A 21,689-nucleotide genomic window follows, 5' to 3' on the forward strand; every position below is an offset into this window, starting at 1 on the left:
AGAGTGTACCGAATAAACAGTTTCATTACCAATAATACTCCTGTGTTATTCAAAATATAGTTATTAGTATTCTGTTTTGCTTAACATACATAGTTAGATTAAAAAACAACACCTCTTTTGCACTTGACGTTATATATAATAATATTATTGGTAAGGTTTAAGAGGGGGTGTGTTTGTGTTATGCAAGGGCGGTACTTTAGTGTGCTTCAGTGCATGCAACATACTTGTTGTACTTTACTCTTTTTTACTTTACAGCGATTTTTGAGTTAGCTGCTGTCGTTTGTGGAGATTCCTTAAGCTGGAGCTTTGATTTGAATTTGTGTCACAGTCAGGTAACTTAAAATATAGGATCCAGTGTCGCACTGACCTGCACAAAACACACAAACATCTCATCTAGGTCATTCTCATGAATATCTTTTGTATGTTGGGTAACGTTATATTACTGTTTATGATGTGCATAGCAAATATCGATCAATGTGAATGTGAGCTGTTGCATTTTCTATATCTGTGCTGTCTGCTCTATAAATAATTTCGTGCAAAATTTTAAGTAGTAATTTAATTTTTCTAAACTGCAGCTGACCGAATTTTAAATTGGCGATGATAAATATTAACAATCACACGTTGTCAACATTACAGATTCATGCAGCTGTTTTTCTTCATAGGGTTTCTGCAGTAAAGATGGCAGCCTCTCTGCTTAGGGTAGGACGGCTCGGATCTCTCAGGGTAACATACCGTATTTTCGACACTTATTAAGAAATATGCATGAGTGTTTTAATGCATTCACACATATCATAACCTGTATTTGTATGTGAAATTGTGAGAATTGTGCGGAGTTGGAGTCCTCTTCTGAACAAAAGCTAATGCAGCTCGAATGTTAAATCACCGAAGCATTTAATCCACTCACTCGATGCATGAATGCTTTCTATTGTCCTGTATTTACATGCACGATGATATTTACATGAAGATATTCTTAGTATTAAAAAGTGCATTTATACGGTGTTGTTCATATATAATGTATCAGAACCCTGCAGCTAAAATAGTGTGAAATGTAGGGGTTTCAAATAATTTACGATTATTTTACGGCTCTTTTTTGTATATTTTTGTTTTTAGAAAATGTACTAAAAAATTGTCAACATATATTTGTTTGAATATCCGTTAGAAAAACTTAAAGAGTGTTGGGCAACTTCGCAGACTTTCATTGAGAACACTATGTACTTTTGCTGGCACATGTACTTTGACACCAAAGCAAAGATTTGTGAAAACGAAGTTGTATTCATACAGTTGTATGAATACAACCACAAAATAGTGGTTGTGATTATTCATAGGGAATCTCTTTGTGTTTTGAAATCTGTGTTGTGTTTGTGTGTGTCTTGTTTCTAGTGTCTGCAGACTGAGGGCTGGAGTCATGTCAGAAGAGCTCCTGCTGTAACTCTTAGCTCAAAATCTGGGGACGGAAAGAAGTCCAAAAAGTCATATAAAGGTAAATCTTTCTTAAATATGTCACATCAGTTTTGTATATATCATGTACCATTTATTTGGGGTAGGAGCACTCTGTATTTCAGATCTTGATGCCATACATGGGAGAAATTGAGGTTCAGATGGTTCAGGGGACGTGTCCTCTGACCTCAGCTGTTGTTTCTGAACCTGCTGGATTGTGTTTTTTTCATGTCATGTAGGACAAATACCATGCAAATACATATTTTAGACAGTCTGTTGTCTACATGTAACGTTTCACCTACATGTCAACTAACTCTAGAATGAGTTGACATGTACTTGCAAAGTTACTTGTAGTCAGTATAATGTGTGTTGGGGAACCATCAAAATAAAGTGTCGCAGATATTGAGCAGACAGTCTACTAAATACTCTTCTAATACTCTAATGAGAGTTATTTAACATGTAGGTGCAATGTTACTTACAGTCAACATAATGTCTACGTGTTACCCACGTTTCTCGGCACTCAAATATTCTGATCTGCATAATTCAGTTTATTATCAATTTACATAATAGTCACCCATCACAAAATAAAACCGTAACACAGGGTGATCAGGCCCCAATCTTGCTATTATGATGGATTAAATGCATAAACAGAAATTATTCACTTGAAATCTTTTTTTGACAAAGACTGTAAATAACATTTATGCAGTTTAGTGATCATTATACAAAAATGTGTGACTGACCCATCCATCAAATAGTTCAGATAAACATGTAGTAAGCTTATATAATATTAACATGTTTGTCCAGAATACAGATATATAATAGTGTATTTGGAAAAGATGTTAAACCTTTATACCAAATAATATACCAAATAATATGTGACTAATTAAAATATATAGACCAAAAATATATAGTCTCATATAATTAGTCAAAATATAACAAGATGTCATGTGTTTGTAAACGTGTTGTTTAATAAAATGTCGCTGTCATATCCAATTTGAAGTGTATCCAAGAAGGAAAAGGGATAATGACAATATTTCAGAAACGGATGTATTTGTTTTTACAGTTTACAGGATCAGCAACATCAGCATTTATGGTGTTTGTGAACTGTTGACTATATTTTCAAATAGCAAAGATGGACCAAAATATCCTATAAATCAATCACAGATTGTCAGGTACCAGCATCATGTTTGTTTTGTGTGCAAGCAGTACATATGTTTAGTATATGCATATGTTTAGTACATACAGGCTTGAACTGATGCCAGAAAATAAATGAATTTGACATTTGTTTTTAAATGGAAATGAATTTGCATAGGGAGTGACAAATAGGTCTGCTGAAGAAGGTTTTATGCAACTTCAGTCAGTTTGTTGAATGTGTGAGCTTCACCATTAAACTTACTTAACTTATTTTACCTGAAAACCAACAGACGCACATCTATATTTTTAATAAACTTGCAAATATATTACACTTAAGAAAACGCAGATATGGTTTTGCAAGTCTGGGATGTTGATTGTAATTTAAAGGATACTCCTGGTCTTTCTCTTGCTTTATTTTCTCTGTGGGCATTTTTAAACAAGTAAAACTGGTCACATGGAGTTCTTGAAGATAACCTTATGACTTATGATCCATAATTGTTACTGTACTCTATGCTCCTCTGACATTAGAGGTGGCAAAAGGCTTGAGAAAGGGCTTGCCATGTGTTGTACTGGCAGATATTTACATGCTTAGTGCTATATGTGGACGACCTTACTTCTATATATGTCACCTTGACATTTGAAGGTAAAGAATGTACTGCATGAAAGCATTCATGAAGCCGCTCCCTCTGTTCAGAGAATCTGGTGAAGCCAAAAATCCAACAAGTGACTTCTTGTTGGAAAAAAATGCTTACAAAGCATGTTTTGTAATGAACATTGCATAAATATAAAAATGCCTCTTTTTAGAATTAAAAAAAAAAGAAGACTCAAATAACATTAATACTATTTTTTATTAAAGGTTCTTTACTATAAGTAATAATAATAATGATCATTATGTGCTGGTGGTACCATTATGTTTGATTACAAATTCCCATATATTTTATTAACAGTTATGTCATCTGATTCAGGTTGGCACTACTTTAAATAATGGTAGATAATGGAGATTATTATTAGCCTTTTAGCTTTGGTAATTGTGGAATATTTATTTAATCTATTGCGTTTTAACGTGTGTAATGTGAAATTTTCCATTGAAATTATTATTACAAAGATTTTCACACATTTTATTAAGGGTTCTTTCACACTTGGTTCGATTGCCTGGTCCAAACCAGAGTTCGATTGCTCCCCCCTCCCCCTGCCCCCGCTGGATTGTGTTCACATAATATTGTTTGGGTCCGATCCTGCTTTCTTGCTTGTCAGGAAAGTGAGTAAGACGCACATAAACACACAGTTTCATGTGTCATCAATAGTACCCCAGACCACCCTTTTTATGCAGACTTGGGTACAGTTCGCGGGTGCGCACCCAAGTTTAGAAAACAGCATTTAAATCATCCAAAAGTAACGGAACACTGATGTCAGTCGAACCCTAGTGTGAAAGCACCCTGAAAGGGTTAATGAATATTTATTTACTGGCTTTACTGAATGTGAAATATTTAGGATTTTTTTCTGTCAAAGGGCCCTTTTTATTTTTATTAGCTGTAGTTCAGATTTGATATATGAATCGGGTTATAAGGTGTTCAAAGCTCCACCACCTCAGTGAATGCTCATCTGCCTCTATTGTTAAAGAAACTGGGTAAGTCATTTTGCTGAATGAATTTAGTGGTCTCCATTCAGCCTGATAATGCACATGATGAATCAAATTATTAAATTTTAATGTTTGCCCTCCATCCTAGAAAAATCGGCACCAAAAACGTACTTCGATATAGAAAAACTTGTCCAGCACAGATCATATGTGGAATTCCCCAAGAAGGAAGTTGCAGCTTCAGTTGCTGCTGCCTCTACAGAAGCTGCATCTACTGCTGCCGTTGCACCTGCAGCTGAAGCCTCTGCAGTTGACACCGCTGCCTCTGCAGCTGAAACTGTTGCACCTGTAGTTGAAGCCGCTGCCTCCGTAGCTGAAACTGTTGCCCCTATAGCTGAAGTTGTTGCACCTGCTGAAGCCGCTGTCCCTGTAGTTGAAGCCGCTGCCCCTGCAGCTGAAGTTGTTGCACCTGCTGAAGCCACTGCCCCTGTAGTTGAAGCCACTGCCCCTGTAGTTGAAGCCGCTGCCCCTGCAGTTGAAGCCGTTGCCCCTGTAGTTGAAGCCGCTGCAGCTGAAGTTGTTGCATCTGCTGAAGCCGCTACCCCTGCAGTTGAAGCTGCTGCCCCTGTAGTTGAAGCCGCTGCCCCTGCAGCTGAAGCCGTTGCACCTGCTGAAGCCGCTGCCCCTGCAGTTGAAGACGCTGCCCCTGTAGTTGTAGACGCTGCCCCTGCAGTTGAAGCCGCTGCCCCTGTAGTTGAAGACGCTCCCCCTGTAGTTGTAGACGCTGCCCCTGTAGTTGAAGACGCTGCCCCTGCAGTTGAAGATGCTGCTCCTGCAGTTGAAGCCGCTGCCCCTGTAGTTGAAGACGCTGCCCCTGTAGTTGAAGACGCTGCCCCTGTAGTTGAAGACGCTGCCCCTGCAGTTGAAGACGCTGCTCCTGCAGTTGAAGCCGCTGCCCCTGTAGTTGAAGCCGCTGCCCCTGTAGTTGAAGCCGCTGCCCCTGTAGTTGAAGCCGCTGCCCCTGCAGTTGAAGACGCTGCTCCTGCAGTTGAAGCCGCTGCCCCTGCAGTTGAAGACGCTGCTCCTGTAGTTGAAGATGCTGCTCCTGTAGTTGAAGATGCTGCTCCTGTAGTTGAAGCCGCTGCCCCTGTAGTTGAAGCCGCTGCCCCTGTAGTTGAAGCCGCTGCCCCTGTAGTTGAAAACGCTGCTCCTGTAGTTGAAGACGCTGCCCCTGCAGTTGAAGCTGTCGCCCCTGCAACTGAAACCGTTGCACCTGCTGAAGATGCTGCTCTTGCAGCTGAAACCACTGCTTCTACAGTTGAAGCTGCTGCCCCTGCAGCTGAAGCTCCTGCTGCACCAGTACCTGAAGCCGCACCCACAGAAGAAGCCCCTGCCCAAGAAGCAATTGCTGCAGTTGTAGAAACAGTCAATGAAGTAGTTGCAGAAGCTGCCCCTATTGAGCCAGTTGCAGAGGCAGCTCCTGCTGAAGAGCTGGTAGATTCTGCCCCTGTGATCACAGATGCTACTGAAGTTCCAGCAGAAGTTGTGGAGACGCCTGAGGGTACACACCATATCCCCTTAACCCCCTTTCATATATTGGGATACAACAATTTTTGACAGCAGTTTTCTTTTCTCAATTTTTTACATTTGTAATGTTAATGGTAAAGATGTACAAAGATCACAATACAGTTTTTTTAACCTTTTTATTACAGTTACAGTTACATTACAGTGTGTCATCATCTGTATTTGCATATGTGTTAGTGCATACCATACATGCAAAGAGCATTTAGGGGTGAAACGGTTCATAAAACTCCTACAGTTCATTATACATTTTGAATATTTTTGTATACATTACTCTTACCTAAGAATGCCTCTGAAAATATATGTGAAATGCAATTATCATTTACTTTACTTAAGATCCTATGGGGTAAGCAAATCATTGATATGAATAATGAGAGCTTGTACTGGATAATTAAACCTTCGTGGTGTAGTACATGCTGTAGTACTTCATGCGACACTAATACTAGTCTAGTAGCGTCATATTCATTAGGAAACAAACTGTACCTTTAGAAACCATTACACCCCTAATGGCAACAAGCATCACAGCAGAAACAAGTTACTCATTCAGGGCTATATTCATTTTCTAAGCTGGGGCAGAGACAGCACACCATTTGTCCTGAAGACTTTTGATGGTGTATTTTAAGTCTATGCCCTGGTTTTCAGTTCATGAACATAGCTCCGCATCCGTCATCCGTCTTTGCGCATGTATTCATTATATATGTTTGTTTGTAACTTTTTGCGTCTTCGTGTTATGCAGTGCATGCTCTTCACTGTGTAATTTCACTGACTGCTACCTTTCAGTTATATTTATTCCTTTTACAACTCTTCTACACTCATCTGTTTTGGTCTCTTTCGTCTCTTTGGTTTCTGTTCATTCACTTATTTATTGTTCCATGTTTTGACCTCTTGGATCCTGCTCCTGTCTTCCATTGCTTCTCTCTTGGATATCTTTTGTCTTTATTTAGTCCTTTTATTTTGAGTCCTTGTGTTTTTGACCCAGTGCTCCTCAGAGATTAACTGTATTTGCTAGGGATAAATTAAACAGAAATTTAGTACATTTATTTGTAAAAAACATGTGACATATTACATTTATTCAAGTCAGGTGTCGATTTAACATTAATTTAGTACATTTAATTCTTAAAACGTACAAGTTTTACTTGTGGAATAATACATTTAGAAGACACTCATGGCGTAAGGTGCTAAAAAACAGCGGGACACGGCACAAGACACATCTGATTAGCACATTAACATAGACCAACAATTAAAAAATGGCACATATGGTCCTGTGTGAATGGCCACCAAGTCTACAACAGGCAAATAGAAAAAATTGCTGCTGAATATAAGTGTAATGATATAGAAATTAACCAATATATGTTGCTTTGTCAAAACAAATGTTGTGTTTTGTTTCTTGTTAATGGTACAAGTTATGTTAATGTTAAAGTTACCACTGTCACCACATATGATGCACTTCTATGTTTTTGACTAGTTTTGTTTTTTTAACAGTACGAGAATGGTAACCTGTAAATGTACTTTGACCTCTTCTTTCTTTCCTGTTTCTCTCCTCACCCAAACACACTTTCACTTTTCTTCCCAGGGGGTCGCATGATATCAGTAATCGGTTAATTGCCCTCTTATCTTATACTGTGGTTTATATGTCAAAGTTAAATATGAAATGCCCACTGTTCCTTACCCACTTTCCCAATGTGGTGTATGGTGCATTGATTGAGTTTGTTTGCTGTATGTGGAATGGAAGCAACGGTTTATTACGAGATGCAAAATTAAGAATGTATGACAACTGCTTGAATTAATAATCAGTATGTTTGGTGGGCATTTGGTTATGGTTATTACACATTACTCATTACTCTTATGAGATGAAATGCTTCCTTTTCATTTCAGTAGATGCAACCTCTGTCCTATTTACTCACCGCCTGACCTGCTCCTTTACTTGGTTCTCTTTAGTTCACTAGATCTAGCCTCCACACCAGACACTCTTCTCATGCATGAGGGTTAAAGACTTATTTCTTCTTTAGTGTACAAGATATCAAGGATTCTGGCATCCATATACATGTCTGTAATTTTCAGATATTATAAGCATTTATTAATTGATGTATTTCCTGTGATTGTCAGCTGGATTGGACCCCATTCAGAAACTTTTCCTAGATTCAATTCGCGCATACTCCACAAAAAGCGGGTACATGGTGTTTTACTATCATACTCTCTTGTTCGTCTTTTAAGAGTATTTTGCTGCTCTGATGTTGTGGTTAATCTTACATTTATAATTAAGTGTATAATTACTTTTCATGTTTTCTCAGTGCCGCTGGTGGTCTAGTTGATGCCGGTCCAGAGTATCACAAGGCTCTTGCTGAGGAAATAGCCAAACTGCAGCGTTTGTACGGTGGTGGTGATCTGACTTCCTTCCCAGAATTCAAATTCCCAGGTGTGTTAACATTAAATCTATTCGCTTTAGAAAGTTTGTTCGTTTCAATACTCCAATGCTATTTCATGACAGTTTGTAATTGTGGCATTTGTTTTATGTCTGTAGTTTTGTTTGATTACTACATTTGTCCTAAAGTTGAATTTTCTACAGTGCATTTAACTAACATTATTACTTTTTGTTCTTACAGAGCCTAAATTTGATGAAGTGTCCTCCAAGTAAACGTCTGTTTTCCTCTCCTGTGCCTCAGCCCAATTTTGTGAAAGAGGTCTTTAAATGACTTGTCTTTCATCTGTGAAAGTGAACATTTTGTGAGATTTTTTAATTCTGTCAGACTCTAAATACTAAATGTATTGTACCATATGTACTGTAACGCACATATGGAAGAGAACATTGCTTAGCTGTGAAATAAATGCTTGTTGCTTTCCATAGTGTTTGTCAGTGAGTTTAAGTATTTGGGGAAAGAGCTGAATAAACTGAGCCAACACATATTCTGTCTGGTGTGCATGCTTTTATTTTTTATTTTTTTAGAAATTATTTGAATAATGTAAAATTGTGTGCAAGTTTGAAATATGGTATATTTCATCATATGAATTATGCATTCTTAATTTAAATTATCATTATGTTACATTTACTGTAAAATGGTAAGTGGAGAAAATGCCATAGAAATGTTAGATGTCTGGTACTGAATGTTATTTGTAAGGCCCAAAATGGTGTAGTTTAAGGAGGGATGCAATGGCTCTACAATAAAACGTGACAATTGTGACATGCGCTTAAAATATAAATCAGTTTTGTACTTTTAAAATCTGTGAAGAGTACAGTTTATTTGTTTGCATGCAAAAGTTCTATGACAATATTCAGCAAACAGTTTTAAGATGGAAATTATGCACATATTTGGGTAATTCCTGGCATTTGGTACCTTTTGTGTCCTCATTAAAGATTGTGATCTTGCTGCTTTAAATTGTTGAACAATAGGGGAGAGTGGGGTAAGATGAGCTAGTGGGTAAGTTGACCCACCCCCTGTATCTTGACAACCGTACCATTTTATTGTCATGTGACCATATATTTTAAAACCACTCATCATTTCTGCCTGACTGTGAAAAGAAGCACATGGGAGGACTGGAAGTTGCTTTTTTACTTTAAAAACTGTTTTTTGGATTGTCAAAGTAAAATTTTAACATAACAGATGTAATGGCTGTTTCATCAAAGCAAATTTGTTCAGGTCTAAAACTATTTATGATGGATATTGGTGATTTAGCAATGTATAAAACCATGCAAGTCATTTAGCTAAATATTATTCTGAATTGGGAAGATAGCTTGTTTTTCCCAAAATGGCAGCTTTGGGGCAAAGTGAGCCAAATGCTGTGGGGTACACATAATGAAATTTCAACTTCATTTGGTTGGTTTTATGTTAAGTTAGCTTTTAAAAAAAAAGAAATATTTTTAAAATATTTAAACAAAGAATATTTGTAAAAGGAAATTTGATTATTAAATTAGTTTTTAAAATAGGTACATTATCTTTAAAATTTCACATGGGTTTGATTCAGATTCAGTTAGATGGTCAGTTCACACCCACCTACTGACTCGGCTCAACTTACCCCTAACCTGGGGTAAATTGAGCCAGAGGAACACTTTTTTTTATAAGAAGCCATATTTTTTGAACCCTTTGTCATAGATGTATTCTGATCATTTAAAATGATAGGAAACATCCTGAAATTACTTTAAATACTTTCATTGTACTTCTGCCTCATTTTCCTCATTTTCTGACTTTCCTCATTTTCTTGAGGACCACATAAGTAAAAAAACCGACTCATCTTTCCCCACTCTCCCCTATCCATTAAAGCTGTCTTAGTCATCAGTAACACAATTTGAACTCTTAGCATATTGAAGTTGATTAAAAAAATAATAATTTGAGACATTTTACAGCATTTTGAACCACCAAATAACACCATGTCCCAAGGCTTGCTACACATTTACACTTACTATAGGCTACGTGATTTATTACATTGTTGGGTATATCAGTAATGATTCTCTCAAATATATAGTTTTTTTTTTTTTTCAATTATTATATTTAAAAAAAAAAAAATTATAATAAAGGTTTTTAGGGTGTCCCTCAAGTCATTGTCCACTATGGATAGTCATTTTGACTATCCATTCAAATGAAAGTTGGTAATGTTAGTTGGAAAAAAAATCACAATTTTTAGAATTACAATTTTAAAACCATGCAATTCTTTATTTGATAAACCTGTTATGTTATATATCATGATTGCTCAAAAATATTCTGTTAAAAACTGAGTTTGATTTTCTAAATTTTATGATGTAAAGGCACCGAATACTAGGAATGACCCATTAATGACAAAAGTAGGCTAAATATTTCGTTAAAAGTATGAAATGCTTTTTTATTATTATCACGCCTTTAAAATAAAAAGTAAGTCTCGTTTTGAAGAAACTATCGATGACGACCGAATCGTGAATTTCATTTTCCACACGGACAATAATAACAGGAGAACAAAGATGGCGACGTCCCTGCTCAGGTTAGGTCGACTTGGATCTGTCAAGGTAATAATAGACTAACATTACTGATATTTACGGAGGTGATCTGGAGAGACTGTAATTGTGCTATTGCTCTTTCGAATGAGATTCTGATGAAGACACGATAAAAAGGGACTTATGTCCGTCATAACTTCAGTAGTGAAATGCTATGCTGATGGGTAGCTAAAATAGTCGTACATATAGTGCATTAATTTTCTACTGTTTCAGAATAATATGTCTTTCTGTGTTCACATAGTGTCTCCTGCGTGAAGGCTGGAGCACACCTAGGACCCCATTTGTTGCAGCACTGTGCACTAAAGGGGATGTCACACCCAAAACAGCAAAAAAGGCAAAGGCTTCAAGTAAGAGTAAGGGCATGCTTTCTCTTTCCATAAATCTTCCATCTCAGGTTTGAATCCTGAATGTCCTGTTTGTTTTCATGTTCACTTACATGTGAACATGTGTTATATTATAATCCAATCTCATACTATGTGTCTACAGCATAATTATCCCCCAGTTTCACAGACAAGGCTAGTCCCAGACTAAAATGCATGTTTGAGCTGTCTTAACTATCTTGCACTGACATATCTTAAAATATGTCAGTGTCATTTTTTGTCTCAAGATGCATACCAGTATGTTTCAAAGATAACTGAACTAAGGCCTAATCCTGGTTTAGGCTAAGCCCTGTCTGTGAAACCTGGCCTATATGTGTTAAATCGCTATTTGCGCTTAGAGGTGCTTCCATAATTAGGGTCCGTCCCAATACCCACACCTGACCTGCAGTCTTTACACTGGACCACTTGTCTACTTCCACTACGCATTTCCTGTATTATAAGTGTTCAAGTGGGCATGAAGACTGCAAGTGTGCTTAGAACCTTTGATTAGCCGATGGGGTACACTACATAATAGTGTTGTTAAGGACATTTTTTTACATTTTAAAAGAGCTTTATGTACATATTTAGATTTTCAATTTAATTTATTAATTGTGATTCTTCTAATTAGGTGATAAAAAGCAGTTGCAGATGTGTATTTTGTAAAACATTTGCATCAATAAAATGTGCTACACTTTACATTTTACTACCAAATTATATTTAATATCTAATTCATTTAACTTACTGGAAAAATTTTTCTCATTTCCTCGCCGTTCCTGAACATGATGGGATACGCTTACATGCTCTCTTAGCCGCTGAATTAAATCCCTTCTCCAAAGATCTCCAAAGACATATTATGTCTGATAAAAATCGTATAGGAAAAGACCATGTTACACCGCATTTATGTGTGGTAATTAAAAAAAAAAAAAAACGTAGAAAAAAACTTGCAGCACCTTTAAGCGCATTATATAGCATCTGTCATGTCATTTTCATGTTCATTGCTGTGGAAGAGAATCAAAAGCACCATTTGCCAGTACAGTTATACTAACTGGTTTAAAAGTGTACACTATATTTTATCCTAAAGATGTCTGCATGATTATCATTTGTCAAGGGATTCCTCAATTTTTTGCTATTGAAGGTGACAGTATTTCAATTTGTAGTATTTTTACTGTGCAAAGTAATGGTTTTAATGACATTGGGGCAAGACATATTTAAGGGCTTGGCCTGTTTTAGTTTGTTTGTTTGTTTATATCACAACCATGAGCCAAGATTTGCTGCTAGCATTTATAATTTAGGGAAGGGAACATTCTCATTCAGGAGAGCGTTGTATTGGACATGCAAAATTTGGAAATGTCTTGAAGATGATGTATCAGTATATTTAATGGAACAGAATTATCTGTACATTTCAAATGTGTATTTGGTAAAAGATTTGTCATCTTTTAGTAGTACACTAACATATATACTACTACCGTTAAAAAGTTTGGGTCAGTAAGATTTAATGTTTTTGAAAAGAGTCTCTTATGCTCAACAAGGCTGCATTTATTTGATCAAAAATACAGTATAAACAGTAATATTGTTGTGAAATATTATTACAATAATATTAAACTTTCTATTTAAATATATTTTAAAATGTAATTTATTCTTGTGATCAAGGCTGAATTTTCAGCATCATTACTCCAGTCTTCAGTGTCACATGATCCTTCAGAAACCATTCTAATATGCCGTTGTAATACCATTTCTAATAAAAACAGTTGTGCTGTTTAATATTTTTGTAGAAACTAATATATGTTTTTTCATAATTCATAAAAGAACAGCATTTATTTGAAATTAAAGGTGCCCAAGAATCAAAAATTGAATTTACCTTGGCATAGTTGAATAACAAGAGTTCAGTACATGGAAAAGACATACATTGAGTTTCAAACTCCATTGCTTCCTCCTTCTTATGTAAATCTCTTTTGTTTAAAAGACCTCCTAAAAACAGGCGAATCTCAACATAACACCGACTGTTACGTAACAGTTGGGATCATTAATATGTACGCCCCCAATATTTGCATATGCCAGCCCATGTTCAAGGCATTACACAAGGGCAGCCAGTATTAACGTCTGGATGTGCACAGCAGAATCATCAGACTAGGTAAGCAAGCAAGGACAATAGCGAAAAATGGCAGATGGAGCGATAATAACTGACATGATCCATGATAACATGATATTTTTAGTGATATTTGTAAATTGTCTTTCTAAATGTTTCGTTAGCATGTTGCTAATGTACTGTTAAATGTGGTTAAAGTTACCATTGTTTCATACTATATTCACGGAGACAAGAGCCATCGCTATTTTCATTATTAAACACTTGCAGTCTGTATAATTCATACACAACTTCATTCTTTATAAATCTCTCCAACAGTGTGTAATGTTAGCTTTAGCCACGCAGCACAGCCTCAAACTCATTCAGAATCAAATGTAAACATCCAAATAAATACAATACTCACATATTCCAATGCAGTATGCATGACGAACATCTTGTAAAGATCCATTTGAGGGTTATATTAGCTGTGTGAACTTTGTAAATGCACTGTATTACAGTCGAGAGCTCGGGGGGGGCAGGGAGCGCACGATTTAAAGGGTCCGTGCGCTGAATCGGTGCATAGTTAATGATGCCCCAAAATAGGCAGTTAAAAAAATTCATCTAAAAAAATCTATGGGGTATTTTGAGCTGAAACTTCACAGACACATTCAGGGGAAACCTTAGACTTATATTACATCTTGTGAAAACTGGTTCTAGGGCACCTTTAAGGGTGCCACGATCATGATTTTTGGGGCCAGACAGCGAAACAAATACTACTACATGATAAATAGAAAGGCTTTCTTTTTATTATGTGGTATTATTGATTTATTTAGCTATTCTTGACAACAATGCATATTGAGCATTAAAATTAAGAGATGAGAAAGCAACGTGTGCAACATATTCCATTCCATCTTTTAGAGTGATTAAGAACAGCTTAGACCTTAACAAATATAGCATTCCTGTGAAATAAATAAATAATAATAATAAGTAATCAAACATTAATAACACAGAGAGCATTAGGCTGTCACTTTAATAGCTAATGCATGGGTCCAGTATACTGAAACTCATTATTGTCCTTTTCAGACACCTGGTAGAGCTGCCAGACCAGCTGCCAATGTCGTGAAGTAATTTTAGCTGTGCGTAGAAAAACTGTCTAGCAAGTTTTGCGTGATCTGACTGGCTCTTCTGATCGATCAAACTATATTAAAAAATTATCCACCGATACGATCAGTGCACTATTGATTGGAACACCCTTAATAGAAATCTTTTGTAACATTATAAATGTCTTTTCTGTCACCTTTAATCAATTTAATACATCCTTGCTGAATAAACATACTCATTTCTTTAAAAAAAGAAAGAGAGAAATTTTACAGACCCCAGACTTTGAAAGGTAGAGTAGATGGCTTCAAGAATTAGAGACATGGACTTTATCTGAACCAGCCTGAAAATGCAGTTTTTAGCCTGGTTTCAGCTAAAGAGCCTCAGTTTGCATTTTGGTAAACCTTTATTGGTGATTTTAACCATTTTATTGAAGCTTAACAAAAAGACTTGGGTATCTCCACATTCAAATAGAGCTGTACTTGCACGCCTTGCATGCATAGATAGAAAATAGTTACCCGGGAGGCGTTGCCAAGATGGCTGCTGAGTGGGCTGACTTTCTTTACAAAGGCACTGTAATATGTTTATTTTTTTATGGTGTTTGCTGGGTTTAATATATACGTTGAACTGGAGGGTTTCTCAAATGTGATTTAAAAAAAAAAGCAATCTGATATATTTGATCCCATTTGCCGTTTCCTTAGCCATAGAGGCCGATGAGAGAGCCTCTCTTCTAGCCTACAAGCCCGCTGTTGCCTTCCCTTCTAAGCTGTCTGCCACAGGATTCCTTCTCAAAGACGTAGCTTTAGGTGAGTCTGAAACTGCTGAGGTGGTTTCCACAGCCGCTGCAAGCGAGACGACAACTGACAGTCCTGTTGCTGATACGGCAGCAGCTGACATTGCCGTAGAAGAGGCAAAGATCACTGAAGTCCCACCTACTGATGGAGCCACTACAGAAAGTAAAGTAAGCAAGACCTCAGATGTTAAGGCAGAAGTACAGAAAGATCAAGATGTTACCTCTTCCTCATCCTCCAGTGATTCTGATTCAGACTCAGACTCTGATTCTGATGATGAGAAACCAAAGACTGAAACACCAGTGCAGTCTGGAGAGAAAGCAGCAGAGGAGAAGAAAGCTCCTAGTCTGACAATTGAAGAAGAAGGTGTTACAGATAAAGAAGCAACGCCTGAAACTACCTCATTTGAAGAAGCTCAAGAAAGTGCTGAAACTGTGACTAAAGCAACACCAGAAGATGTTCCTGTACCAAGTGATAAACCAGTTGGATCAGCGGAGACCCTTATTGATCCTGCCCCTGTAATATCCTCCACGACTGAAGCAATTCCTGAAGTTTCTGGTGAATCCATTACAGTTGCCACTCCTGACAAGATAGTGGACACTGCAACAGAAATTAAAACGGCTCCTACAGAGGAGATTGCTGTTGAAAAGGAACCAGAAATGAAAGTTGAAGATGAACCAGAAATCAAAGTTGAAGAGGAGCCAGAATTTAAAGTTGAAGATGAACCAGAAATCAAAGTTGAAGGGGAACCAGAATTTAAAGTTGAAGATGAACCAGAAATCAAAGTTGAAGATGAACCAGAAATCAAAGTTGAAGGGGAACCAGAAATTAAAGTTGAAGATGAACCAGAAATCAAAGTTGAAGGGGAACCAGAAATTAAAGCTGAAGAAGCTGCAAAAGTTTCTGTAGATGTTGTCCCAAAAGTCACTACAGAAGCCGGGCCTGAAGAAGTAACTGACACCGCTGCTAAAGCTAGTCCTGAAGCATCTCCTGAGGCTCTTGGAGATGTTGCTGCACCCAAAGTGGAGGCAGGAACACTGGCAGCCACTTCCGAAGAGCTGGTAGACACTGCACCTGTGACCGCTGATGCTGTAGAGGCTCTGGCTGAGACGGACGTTGTGGGAACACCTGAGGGTACACCACGCATCCTTACTCAGTTTCTTTCTCTGGATTGGTTACATCACAGAAACATATTTCTCTTACCATTTATTCAACACTAATATCTTTTCATGGCTACAGTGGGATTGCTATTACACTAAGGCTTTTGCTCAAATGGCTTTGCAACTTTTGATCTTCATTGTGCTTTAATTAGTTATAGGGCTGCACGATATATCGTTTTAGCATCGAAATCGCGATGTGAGCATCCGTGATAGTTACGTGCAATGTCTAGTAGGGATCAATCCGTACAGACGAGACACCACTGTTCATAATGCACGTGATTCTCGGATTATTTGCAAAGTTTGACCATCATACAATAAAAGTTTTAGTGCGGCTGTTTTCTTTTCATGCACACAAGCCTCGGTTATACTCCAGTTCGAAGGCGTATACGGACAGTTGCGGACAGCACGGATGCTGACTGCTCGGTGGATGTGTTCTACACATGCACAGTAGATCGGCTTGAACAGTAAACAAACGGATTATTGCACATCATTTATATTGCACATCTGACTGTCTTTATATGGTTTTAATGATGGTCGCATGGTCAAAAAAAATGGGATGCCCGCGGATGTCCACAAAGAGCCTCTGAGTACACCCTCCGATGATGATTCTACGTCACGCGGACCCTCACGCTCTCTTCCGTGTCTATTTGTGCTTGAATACATGCCAAATGAACACATTTTGGCATGTATACATGAGCACATACATGCCAAAACATTGTCAAAATGCACGTAAAATATTGAGTATCCTCGTAAAAACACAGTTGCTTATGGCTTAGGTGAACTAAACAATTGAGAAATAAAACTGGATATGTAACAGTATTTTACATTTGATTATTCAATTTCTGTACTTGAATACTGTTAGACTTACCTGAAAAATATAAAGCACTGTTTATTTCATTTGTATCTTTGTTCTACTGTATTTATCTATGCTTGTAATTTGTTCATTATTTTCTATGCGTATTCACTCACCTACAAATCGCCCCAATCATCCTAGAATGATTAATTCTTTACAATATATTCTTTACAATAAATAGAGCTATTCAAATCTTGCCTGGAAAATCCAGCCTCACCACTGTACCAGCGGATGAGTCTGGTCGGCCATTGAATCAATTCGATTTCTAGGGCAGAGCAAATCCAAGCAAACCGGAAGCGGAGTAAACCAATCAGAGAAGGGCGGATATGACGTTAGCAAAGCGACAAGAGAGTCAACAGTGAAAAGTAAATAATTAATGTGTTTTTGGTCATTTAAAACTGAATTCACGGCTGAATAGAACAAACTCTCGTGTCTCCCGTGCGCAATCTTTGTTGATATTGAAGGGACTTTTGCCGCACTAGAGTGACGCTGTTTGCGTCACTGAAATAAACGAATCTGATTGCACGGTACGGTTTGGAGTTGACTCGAATTGCGACGGAGGGCAGACTGACCAGACTGATATATCTTGTAGAAGATATATCAGTCTGGCCTTGCCAGGCAAATTCAAATCATCTGGTGAATTTTTTTTCATATCGCAGAAAAATAAAATATCGCAATATCAGTTTTTTTCCAGTATCGTGCAGCCCTGTTTAGTTAATTTATTAACATTTGCATGACTTTGCATGACTTCTTAAGCATTTATTATTTCTACCTAAACTGAATGTTCCTATGTTGAGATTTGAAGCGGCTTCTATTTATAATTCACTACTCATTACTCCTCTGTCTGCATTGTGAAAGTTCAATTAGTCATTTAGTCTAGCAGATCTAGAGTGAAATTAACTGAACATGTTTTCCAAAATTACCATGTCACTTATTGAAGCTGTGCATTTCTGCTTTCATCAGCAAGTCTAACTTTAAGGAGCTATTCACACATACAGCAGTATTAAGCAACAAAGTAACCATTCATTGTTATTTTTTTTGTTGTTGTTGATTAATTGTTAATCAATCTATCTATTCATCGTGTTGATGTTAAGATGCATTATCCATATGATCCGTTTTTCTAAAGATAAGACTCTTCAGTAATAGTAGGACTGTAGGAAAACCTGCTTGAACCAACAAAACACTAACAGCAGTGATAAAATTGCTGCATGTGTGAACACCCTTTAAGGACACTGGAGGGGTAGAATAGTTGTGGCTCTCAGGCTCTTTTGCTGCATTTTTTTCCCATTAAAAATATGCTAGGGAACTCAACTCAATTAACAAATCATAATTTTAAAAAGTACCCGATAATTCATATGATCAACACCTTATTTACTTGTGTCCACTGGCACGGATTGACAAGAGCTAAATGGTTGAAGTTTTCAATGCATTCTCTATGGAAACTGAGGTTCACATGGGGGATTGTGGGTTGGATATTATAGCTTCTGGTAGATTCAGTAGTTAATTCAAATTTTTACATATTATTGTATTTTACTTCAAATGTGGTTTTCACACTTTCATTGTGGCGGGGTTAATGAATGTTCATTAAATTAAAACCACATGTATACTAGTTTGGGCATTTCAAAAACAAAGTTAGCATTCATAGATCATATTGATGACCACACTGCTGCATATATTACCAAAGTAGTGTATATACACTGATCAGGCATAACATTATGACCACCTTCCTAATATCGTGTTGGTCCCCCTTTTGCTGCCAAAACAGCCCTGATCCGTCGAGGCATGGACTCCACTAGACCCCTGAAGGTGTGCTTTGGTATCTGCACCAAGATGTTAGCAGCAGATCCTTTAAGTCCTGTAAGTTGTGAGGTGGAGCCTCCATGGATCGGACTTGTTTGTTCAGCACATCCTACAGATGCTCGATTGGATTGAGATCTGGGGAATTTGGAGGCTAAGTCAACACCTCAAACTCGTTATTGTGCTCCTCCTTTGTGGCAGGAGCATTATCCTGCTGAAAGAGGCCACAGCCACCAGAAAATACCGTTTCCATGAAAGCATGTACATGGTCTGCAACAATGCTTAGGTAGGTGGTACGTGTCAACATCCACATGAATGGCAGGACCCAAGGTTTCCCAGCAGGACATTGCCCAAAGCATCACACTGCCTCCGCCGGCTTTCCTTCTTCCCATAGTTCATCCTGGTGCCATGTGTTCCCCAGGTAAGCAACGCACACACACCCGGCCATCCATGTGATGTAAAAGAAAAAGTGATTCATCAGACCAGGCCACCTTCTTCCATTGCTCCGTGGTCCAGTTCTGATGCTCATGTGCCCATTGTTGGCGCTTTCGGCGGTGGACAGGGGTCAGCATGGGCACCCTGACTGGTCTTCAGCTAAGCAGCCCCAAACGCAACAAACTGCGATGCCCTGTGTATTCTGACACCTTTCTATGTTAACTTCTTGAGCAATTTGAGCTACAGTAGCTCGTCTGTTGGATCAGACCACACAGGAACAGCCTTCGCTTCACAGCCCACATGCATCAGTGAGCCTTTGCCGCCCATGACCCTGTCGCTGGTTCAACACTGTTCCTTCCTTGGACCACTTTTGATAGATACTGACCACTGCAGACCAGGAACACTCAAATCCTTACGGTTGCCCATTTTTCCTGCTTCTAACACATCAACTTTGAGGACAAAATGTTCACTTGCTGCCTAATATATCCCACCAACTAACAGGTGCCGATAATCAGTGTTATTCACCTCACTGTCAATGGTCATAATGTTATGCCTGATCGATGTGTATATATACACATATATAAACTGTAGTGTTTTGAGTGTTGTTGAACAGGTCTCTTCCGCACCAGTGGACATGTAAGGTAAAGCCAACTTTACACAATTTTAAACTTTTCTTAACTTTATTTTATACCCCTCCATATGTTTAAGATTAACTTTTGTGTTTTTTGTGCCCCTCTATTGTTTTATGTATATCTTATGAGCAACGCAAAGCACTATTTTCTCCTGTTTCTTTCACTCTTTCTGCCCCCGTATGTATGAACATCTCCGCTCCCAGACTGATGTATATTTTGTGCTTGATGTACACATTTTCTTGTTTTGTTAATTAAATATTGTTTATGTGATCATGTTATGCTAAAGATAATATTAATGATGTTTACCATGTGAAGTCCACTAATTCCCTATGGGTGTTTTTAAGCTGGGACTGATTGAGATGAGACTGACACCATCAGTCATAACTCAATCTTGCATACTTTAAATGCATTTTCCTCTAATTACTACAGAGCCCCGCACATGACATGTGGGCAAAAATATACAAATTGTGGCCACGAATTACAATCCATTCTCTCGTTTCAGTAAATTGTAGCCACGTTGTAATAATTCATTCCCTTGATTAAATTGAATCAAAACGAGGGAACAAATTAGTTCAACGTGGTCACAATTTGAGACGAGAGAATGAATTCTTAATTCATGTGCCGGGCTCCACAAACTACAAATAACTGGATATGTTGAGATTTCTGTGGGATGTTTCATTTATCAATTTGTGCTGGTGTGCTTTAGCTTGGTTGTTATGATGTTTTTTGTATAATATTGATGTTTCTTGATATTGAAGATCCTCTCTTTACTGGTTTACTGTTCTTGTTGTTAAAGTTCGATTAAGCTGTAGTAGGTCAAATAGGAAATTACAAAGTAATTAAGGTTATTGTGAGAGAAACTGAAGTCTAGGTAAAAAGCTAGAGGCCCCTCGCACCTTTTTGTGTGAAGGACCACCTGGGGATTGGAAGTGATTACTGAAACACCATGAAAGGTGTGAAGATTCCTCTCAGACATGCTTTTGAAGAGTAAGAATTAACAGGAAGGCTCTTCCTTGATTCTTTTAGATGTAATTCCTTCTATGATCAGTTAAAATCTTTATTTAGCATGTTTAATTTTTACTTTGATTCATCCTTGTGCGAATAATTTCATTCAAGATTGTTTTATAATCTAAAACAAAACAGTCAACCAAAATCATTGTTTTACTTGTTCTTTGGGGTCGGTACTTATTATATGGGCTTTTCTTTCTGAAAGGACTTCGTCTTTCTGTTGTTGTCAGATGCACTTTGTGTGGTGTGTTTTTTCCCAGTTCCACATGTCTTACATTTGATCCTCTTCCATTATTAATTTCCTCAGAAAAAGCCCCTGAGAAAGCCCCGGAGCCAGAGCCAGAGCCTGAACCCTTTGACAACACCTCGTACAAGAACCTGCAACACCACCATTACAACATGTACACCTTTGCTGATATGGATGTAGAGATGTCGAAACACCGTCTGCCCCAGCCTTCCGCAGGCAGACACTGAGTCTTCATCGTGTGTCCACAACCTTGTTTCTTCCCATGTTCCTTTGTTCTTCAGATGGTTTGCTGACAAACAGCAAGCTTTATGCTATAATTCTATAATCCTGGAATTAAAAACAGATGATTTAACTTCATCAGAGTGGTTTTGATTGTTTTGTTGCTGTTGTCTTCTACAGTATTTGAATAGAGTTTGAATAGAGTTTAGCTCACTTTACACTTACTCTTTATCTATCTATCTATCTATCTATCTATCTATCTATCTATCTATCTATCTATCTATCTATCTATCTATCTATCTATCTATCTATCGCCTAATAGGCTTGCAAAGAAATTCCT

General features: G+C 37.7%; 2 protein-coding genes across 2 annotated transcripts; both read left to right on the top strand.

The window, feature by feature from the left end:
* Nucleotides 1–9: 9 nt before the first annotated feature.
* On the top strand, nt 10–8,632 carry si:ch211-140m22.7 (uncharacterized protein LOC570370 homolog). Its single transcript, XM_048193036.1, has 8 exons — nt 10–150; nt 256–332; nt 663–723; nt 1,381–1,480; nt 4,299–5,708; nt 7,835–7,898; nt 8,020–8,144; nt 8,332–8,632. Exons 3-8 carry the CDS (start codon nt 679–681, stop codon nt 8,361–8,363), a joined length of 1,776 nt encoding a protein of 591 aa, XP_048048993.1. The 5' UTR covers nt 10–150; nt 256–332; nt 663–678; the 3' UTR covers nt 8,364–8,632.
* A 2,023-nt stretch (nt 8,633–10,655) lies between these two features.
* On the top strand, nt 10,656–21,487 carry ndufv3 (NADH:ubiquinone oxidoreductase subunit V3). The gene is made up of 4 exons (XM_048192542.1): nt 10,656–10,700; nt 10,930–11,035; nt 14,909–16,132; nt 21,191–21,487. Exons 1-4 carry the CDS (start codon nt 10,656–10,658, stop codon nt 21,355–21,357), a joined length of 1,542 nt encoding a protein of 513 aa, XP_048048499.1. The 3' UTR covers nt 21,358–21,487.
* The last annotated feature ends 202 nt before the right edge of the window (nt 21,488–21,689 follow it).

Source organism: Megalobrama amblycephala, linkage group LG6 (genome assembly GCF_018812025.1).
Source record: "Megalobrama amblycephala isolate DHTTF-2021 linkage group LG6, ASM1881202v1, whole genome shotgun sequence".
Taxonomy (NCBI): Eukaryota; Metazoa; Chordata; class Actinopteri; order Cypriniformes; family Xenocyprididae; genus Megalobrama; species Megalobrama amblycephala.

Bases quoted from the DNA above. Each gene is read 5' to 3' on its own strand.
- ndufv3 (XM_048192542.1), top strand. From the start codon at position 10,656: ATGGCGACGTCCCTGCTCAGGTTAGGTCGACTTGGATCTGTCAAG. The intron at 11,036-14,908 runs GTAAGAGTAAGG...CCGTTTCCTTAG, and splicing joins AAAAAAGGCAAAGGCTTCAA to CCATAGAGGCCGATGAGAGA. The intron at 16,133-21,190 runs GTACACCACGCA...TAATTTCCTCAG, and splicing joins CGTTGTGGGAACACCTGAGG to AAAAAGCCCCTGAGAAAGCC.
- si:ch211-140m22.7 (XM_048193036.1), top strand. From the start codon at position 679: ATGGCAGCCTCTCTGCTTAGGGTAGGACGGCTCGGATCTCTCAGG. The intron at 5,709-7,834 runs GTACACACCATA...TGTGATTGTCAG, and splicing joins AGTTGTGGAGACGCCTGAGG to CTGGATTGGACCCCATTCAG. The intron at 7,899-8,019 runs GTACATGGTGTT...ATGTTTTCTCAG, and splicing joins GCATACTCCACAAAAAGCGG to TGCCGCTGGTGGTCTAGTTG.